This window comes from Triticum aestivum, chromosome 2B (genome assembly GCF_018294505.1).
Source record: "Triticum aestivum cultivar Chinese Spring chromosome 2B, IWGSC CS RefSeq v2.1, whole genome shotgun sequence".
Classification (NCBI taxonomy): domain Eukaryota; kingdom Viridiplantae; phylum Streptophyta; class Magnoliopsida; order Poales; family Poaceae; genus Triticum; species Triticum aestivum.
In genome coordinates this window covers 193119139-193126790 of record NC_057798.1, presented here as the reverse complement: position 1 = coordinate 193126790, position 7652 = coordinate 193119139, and the positions used below count along the sequence as shown (strand labels likewise).

General features: G+C 37.7%; 1 protein-coding gene across 1 annotated transcript; it reads left to right on the top strand.

Moving 5' to 3' along the window:
* Positions 1 to 1867: 1867 nt before the first annotated feature.
* On the top strand, positions 1868 to 7306 carry LOC123041042 (tRNA nucleotidyltransferase cca2). Its single transcript, XM_044463742.1, has 15 exons — positions 1868 to 2262; positions 2619 to 2752; positions 3060 to 3186; positions 3285 to 3337; positions 3456 to 3505; positions 3604 to 3702; positions 4080 to 4189; positions 4307 to 4434; positions 4618 to 4708; positions 5483 to 5557; positions 5938 to 5997; positions 6096 to 6240; positions 6476 to 6640; positions 6792 to 6892; positions 6985 to 7306. Exons 1-15 carry the CDS (start codon positions 2125 to 2127, stop codon positions 7084 to 7086), a joined length of 1578 nt encoding a protein of 525 aa, XP_044319677.1. The 5' UTR covers positions 1868 to 2124; the 3' UTR covers positions 7087 to 7306.
* The last annotated feature ends 346 nt before the right edge of the window (positions 7307 to 7652 follow it).

Genomic DNA, 7652 nt, shown 5'->3' with positions numbered 1-7652 from the left:
CATCCGGGACTCCGAACAAACTTCGGTACATCAAAACTTATAAACTCATAATAAAACTGTCATCGTAACGTTAAGCGTGCGGACCCTATGGGTTCGAGAACTATGTAGACATCACCTAGAACCATTCTCGGTCAATAACCAATAGCGGAACCTGGATGCCCATATTGGTTCCTACATATTCTGCGAAGATCTTTATCGGTCAAACCGCATAACAACATACGTTGTTTCCTTTGTCATCGGTATGTTACTTGCCCGAGATTTGATCGTCGGTATCTAATACCCAGTTCAATCTCGTTACCGGCAAGTCTCTTTACTCGTTCTGTAACACATCATCTTATAACTAACTCATTAGTTACAATGCTTGCAAGGCTTAGGTGATGAGTATTACCGAGAGGGCCTAGAGATACCTCTCCGACAATCGGAGTGACAAAACCTAATCTCGAATTATGCCAAGCCAACATGTACCTTCGGAAACACCTGTAGAGTACCTTTATAATCACCCAGTTACGTTGTGACGTTTGGTAGCACACAAAGTGTTCTTCCGGTAAACGTGAGTTGCACAATCTCATAGTTGCAGGAACTTTGTATAAGTCATGAAGAAAGCAATAGCAACATACTAAATGATCAAGTGCTAGGCTAACGGAATGTGTCATGTCAATCACATCATTCTTCTAATGATGTGATCCCATTAATCAAATGACAACACATGTCTATAGTTAGGAAACATAACCATCTTTGATTAATGAGCTAGTCAAGTAGAGGCATACTAGTGACTATATGTTTGTCTATGTATTCACACATGTATCATGTTTCCGGTTAATACAATTCTAGCATGAATAATAAACATTTATCATGATATGAGGAAATAAATAATAACTTTATTATTGCCTTTAGGGCATATTTCCTTCACTCAGCAGCAGCAACCTCGTGTGTGTGTGTGTGTGTGTGTGTGATTGGCGTCCAGTCCGACATACTTATTTTTTTAGAGAGAAGTCCATATTACAATCCTCAATTCTCAAAAGTATAAGAAACAACCCCGAACTTCAAAACCGTATACTTTGTAATCTCAAACTTTCAAAACAGGTCAGAAACCAACATGTCTCTGGTCAAATCAGTTTCATCCCTGTTTTGACTGGTATTGACCAAAATTGAACATTTTTAGAATTCATAGTCCTTTTTAAATCTGCTAACATTTTTGAAAGTCTATGAACCTTTTTTGTATCACTGATTTTTTAAATTTATTATCTTTTTTTCTTCAAATTCACACTTTTTAAATATTTTTTTAGAACAATTGTAAAATTCAAGAATTTATTTTAAATTAGCGAACAATTTTCAAATCCCCGAATTTATTTTCAATTTTGAGAGTTTTCTCAAATACTAAGGCAAAAATTTAAATTCACAAACATTTTTTGAATTCGTAAAAATGTTTTCAAATTCGTGATTTTTCATATTCACAAACATTTTTCAAACTCTTGTATATTTCTCAAGTCCGCGAATATTTCTTAAAATTTTAAAATGCATGCATATTTTCAAAAATTCTTAAACGTTTTTAGAATTTACTAATAATTTTTAAATTTCACGAAATATTTTTGAATTTTTAAACTTCTTAAAAATTAATACTTTTTTCCAAATCCAGATTTGTTTTCAAATTTGTGACGTTTCAGGTATTATTTAACTTTTCTTTCAAACTCACGAACACTATTTCAATACCGTACAACAATTTTTTAATGCAAGAACTCTTTTGAATTCACAAACAATTTTTTTACTTTTTTGGAGCACTTTTGTGTTTTTCGATGCAGTGAAGAAAAACGGAAGGGAAAAAGCGACAAATTGTACCTACGCCTACAAACGTGGTGATCGGAGTTAATGGGTCGGCCCACCCTACGCCAACGACGGACGGGAGCGATCGATCCATATGCCGCTGTTCTCCGGCGGCCGCCACTCCGGAGAACACGACGCTCGCGCCGACGAACCGCACGGTGCTGCCACACGGCGCGGGAGGGTCTAATCCTAACAACCGGGAGGCCAACCCCTGCAGGTCTCTTCGCCTGCTCCTCCCACCTCGCGGCGGCCTCCTCCTTTTGCTCCCCCCTCTCCGCCTTCGGAGAACTGTCTCCAGCCGCCATGGCGGTGGGGGCGCAGCAGCCGAGCATAGTGCTCACAGAGCTGGAGCAGCGGATTTTCGGGCGCCTTCTCGATGTTGTCCACCACCGAGGCCTCGGCACCCAGCTCCGCGTCGCCGGCGGATGGGTCAGAGACAAGGTGAGCACTGCCTTTTTCCGTGTTTAGAAAAATATAGGAAAAATCGTTGGATGATGCGCAGATGTAGGTCCTTTATATTCTCTACTACTAGGGTTTATGTACTGGGGTTTAAGGAGGCATTTTTAGTTGTCAAAATAAAGGAGGAGTTGTTTAATGATCAAGTAGTGAATTCCATGAAAATCGCATCTTATTTTGGCTTGTACTCCCTCCGTAAACTAATATAAGAGCGTTTAGAATACTAAAATAGTGATCTAAACGCTCTTATATTAATTTACAGAGGGGGTAGTTTATGAAACGATTGTTGTGCACTGGGCAGTCTTGTGACTTAAACTCATGCTTTGGCATATTCGTTGCAGCTATTGGGGAAAGACTCTACCGACATCGACATCGCGCTTGATGATAACATGACCGGCGTAAAATTTTGTGGGGAAATAACTAAGTACTACAAGGTGATCGGTCAGGAGCTGGAAGAACCTTGTATTATCCCATGGTATGCAATCTTATTATAGCTGATATCATTTGCCACTTCTTTCAGATTTATAGCCTTAACACTTATGTGCATTTCAATTTTGTTTGAGTTGAGTTTAAACAGAGGCAAGGAGAGTCACTATTTTATCCAAGCCGGGTGCTCCGTATATCTTCATAAGTGTACCATAGGATAGATCACCTTTTGGTCAAAGCAGAGTGTTTTATACACGTTCCTAACTCCTAAGCATACTATACTTTGTCGCATTAACATATGCAGTAATTTAAATGCCTTTTATCATGAACTTGTGACATTTTATAGTTTCCTGCAGCAATCCTGGCCAATCTAAGCACTTGGAAACCGCAAGGATATGTCTATCTGACATCTCTAAAATCTCGATTGATTTTGTCAACTTGAGGACCGAAAAATATGCTGAAAACAGTCGTATTCCCACTGTGGTACGCACATGCACTTAGAATTGCTTTGCATACTCATTTTGCTGACCTTGTGCACCAATTTACTAGTTTACTGGTATGTCATATTTGTTGACGTGCAGGAGGATGGTACGCCTGAAGAAGATGCATTCCGCAGGGACCTGACAATTAATAGGTAATACAGTCTTCATTTTCAAATGATTTGGGTATTTAGATTTATGTTTTCATTGCTACAATGTTTATTTTTAATGTAGTATCCTAGTTTGTCCTATTTGAATCTTGTATTTTGGCAGTTTATTCTATAATATCAACACGAAATCGGTGGAAGATTTAACTCGAAGAGGTGAGTTTAGCCGTTATTACACGTTTGTAAACTCATGTGACCAGTTTAAAGTACGTGCTTCTATGTAACCATAATTGATCGATCCTATCTCTATGAAGGTCTTGAAGATCTGAACGCAGGCCTTATTGTTACTCCTTTACCAGCCAAAGTTACATTCCTCGATGATCCCCTGAGGGTTCTTCGAGCAATCCGATTTGGTATATTCAAACATCACTACCTGATCTCCAATAACTCTTGCTATAGTTTTATCCTTTAATTTTATGATGCTACTCCCTCTGTCCCATAATATAAGAACGTTTTTGACACTACACTAATGTAAAAAGCGTTCTTATATTATGGGATGGAGGGAGTACTATCTAAACTATTAAGATTACAAAGTTGTATAAATTGATTTGCTAATATTACACACTATATGACATGAAAAGAAGTAAAAATGTTCCTCATGTTTGTAAGTCAAAATCTTATATGTGTGTTCATAAGTAGTCAACTCATAGCCTTTCTAGTTAATTAAAAAGCTGAACAGTGACTTGGAACATTAATTTTCGTTGTATGTACCAATATTTATCTCTGACAGCTGCTAGATTCAGCTTTACATTAGCTGAAAATTTAAGGGAAGCCGCTTCTGATGAAAAAGTGAAGTTGAATCTTGGTAGCAAGATTAGCAGAGAACGTATTGGTCAGGAGGTTTGATTTCTACACTTCTTATTGCCAAGCCATGTTTCGTTGTCACTGTTTTTTTTTATCTTTTGATATCATGCAAAACCCTAGGTCACCATTTTTATCTAAGTGTACATTCTGCAGGTTGAGCACATGATGTCAGACAAATATCCGGTTGATGCAATGTGCCATATCCGTGATTTGGGATTATTTTACGTTGTTTTTGCATTTCCTGAGAAAACAGTTCCTCCAGTTCTCAACAAACATGATTGGTATGTCCATGTTTTAATATGTAATTATTCCATGTTTTCAATATATGCAACAATGTCTGGCAAAATTACACTTTGAACTTCTGTATTCATAGAGTTTTACACCACCAGTGTTCACTGGTGTGTTTATTTCCATTGGCATATTTACTTCAACTCAGTCTCATCTTGTATCTTGTGTTGACGCAGGCTATGTGTTTCACATATTGAAGCAGCATGGAATCTTGCACAATCAATTGGCTGCTCTGTTTTCAGAGGTGGTTCTGGTTCAATGTCGCAGGTCTGAGATTTTCAGCATGTCTTGTTAAGGATACACCGTGAAATATCGTACTCTGACATGATTTATACATGTTTTTTTTCTTTGTTCTATCTTCCATGCTTGGCTTAAAGATGGTTTTAAAATGCTTATAGTCAAGAGTGTAACTTTTTGAGCAGAGTCGAAAGTGTAACCAACATTACCCTTATTCTTATCTGTAAACTGTGTGGGATTCATTTTTACAAACAAAAACAGGGCACATGCATTTTCTTTTTTGCACCTGATTGAAATCATGGTTGGTCCTACCAAGTAAAGCTTCTCCATTTTTCCAATATCTGTTTATCACTTTCATAAAAAATGAATCTGTCTATCAATTCAGTAAATCTTATAGATGACTACACACAGTATTATCACTCCGAACCTGGTTGAGAAGGTTGCGAACAGATTTTTGAGTTTCTTCGTTATAGGTTCCAAAAGGACATTATATCATCTATTAAACTCTTTCTCAGATCTTTGTAATTTGGTCATAGAATTTTGCTGATGGACTTGTAATATTCCATGTAAATCCTCCACTATATATAATAATACAGCAGTAGGAGCCTCTCTAGTGTTTTCTTGTCAAAAAAAATTTGATACTAAGATCCTCATCACAGTTTCATCTTAATTATAGAAAAACTGATGATTCCTATGGTATACAACTTTACTATACATGCTTTTTGTTATGACTGACATTCTTTTACCTGCAAATAATTTCCTTTTATTTTCATAACACTAATTAAGTTTTGTGATGCTGTTTAGGATGAACAGAGAAGGCTTTGCATGTATAGTGCACTATTTACTCCAGTTCGAAATATGGTGTACACGAAGAAAAAGGTAACATCTAACTCATGAATCCTCCAAACTTCAATGAAAACGGTAACTATTTAAGGAGGCAAGCTCGAACTTTGCTTGCAAGTAGAATGACTGGAGAGAGCAGTCTTGGTTCATCGAAATCATATTATATATCTTAGTACAAATATTAGATGCTACTATTGCATCATCTTCACCCTTTTTGATTCAAAAATTATATCTGCTAAAGCAGGAAAAAAAATCTTTTGTTATGTACTTAAATTCTGTTGAATTGTTCTCTAGAAAAGACTTGGGTCAGTTCTTCTGTAAGTAAGCTGACGAAGCTGGATATTAGGTGCTTTAATTGAGCTAATTTGGTCGGTTTTGAAGCAAGTACATTACCAAGTTTGTGGCATCATCTGCAGGAGGTTGTTCGCTATATTATTGGAAACTCTCTAAAGTTGAATGGTTCTGATGCTGAAGCGGTACAGTTTCCTGAGCAGCCTCCAACAGCATTTGTTTCTGCATATCGTACGCCTTGGGATTATAACTTTTCATGATCTTTTTATTTCTGTTCTTAAAGATTGTCCGAATACATGCTGCAAGTGACAAGTTTGCCGATTTAATTATTTTCCTCGAGTCAAACGGAAATCTGGAAACTGTCAAAGAGAACCCGAACGACAAATATCTTGAGATACCAACAGACATGGTAGCACGTGTTTTGGCAGGTCAGTGTTGAACATGCTTGTTTTCAAATCTTGAACATTCTTTATAGTGTTGGGTTCTCTATAACCCCATGTCTGTGATGTCAATTCTTGATTTGATCGTTCGATATATTTGGTTAAACTTATTAGAATATTGGAATAGTTGCTGTTGATGATTCAGTTGGATCTATTCATTCATGACATTCTTACTCCTTTTTCGTTCCTAGACCAAAAATTTGTGACAGTGTAAGCATTTCAGGACTTACACTCCTTGGAATAAAGGACCTTTGGCGTCTGGCGCTGTTGATATCCACTCTGTCATATCCAGAAGTCCTCAGTGCTAATGGTTCCTTAAGCCAGCAGGATAAGCTAAATAGAAGGAAAGAGATATATATCAGAGTTGAGCGTTTAATAACCGACCTCGGTAAAGAACTTACCTGATGATGCAGAATTATTTTCAGTTTCCTACCTGATGATGCCGAATTGTTTTCGGTAAAGTACTGACTGACAGTCAGTACTCGTCTGAAATTCTGACTTGCTGTCCTGATTTATACCTTAATCATTTGGTTCTTCAGATCTTGAAGGTGTATGGAAGATAGGTATAAAACTGCTGCTCGATGGGAACGACATTATGGGAGTTTTGGACATCGGAGAAGGTCCCTTGGTTAAAGAATGGGTACACACTGATCCTTCCATTCCCTTTGTAAGTGATCACATTGTTCTAGTTGTAAGACATTCTTAATGCAATATTTTTTCATTTTCTTTCAGAAAGAAAGGCTAGTGAAGTGGCAGCTTGCGCATCCCAAAGGTACCGCGGAGGAGTGCCATGAGTGGATGAAGCAGTCCAAACTTCAGAAAAAAGAAATGTAGGATGCAACACCTGAGAAACGTTCACATTGTGAGCATAGACAGTCCGGGATTTAGATAGGCCACAAACTCCACTGGATGGTACGTGTTATTAGTCTTGGTGCTTAACAGGCCTTGATCTTGACTGTCTTGTCAGCTAGCCGGTAGTTGATTGCTGAGCAAATTTTACCAAACATGATGTTTATACTCAGTCTATATTTAAAGTGGATTTCGAGGCTGTTTTGTTAGGTGTTCTAAACTTCAGGGGAACAATTAACCGGCTTTGAAGTTTAGGGGTGATATTGTCGATTTATGGTGGGCATGTGCTCTTCTTTCTCTATAAGTTCAGAAAGAAGGCTAACACTAAGGGCACGTTTGTGTATATACTTGCACAAATATCATGTTCCATGGTTAGATGAGAGGATTCTTAGCTGTGATTTAAAAACAATTGTTTGTCAGTTGTTGTTTGAGAGAACAAAAGCATACAAAGAAGTCGGATTCAGACACGAAACCTCCGCTGGACGGTCATTTGACAGCAGCACCAAAATGCAACTGCTCCTGGGGTCAATTGCTGATCTGATCTTGATCCA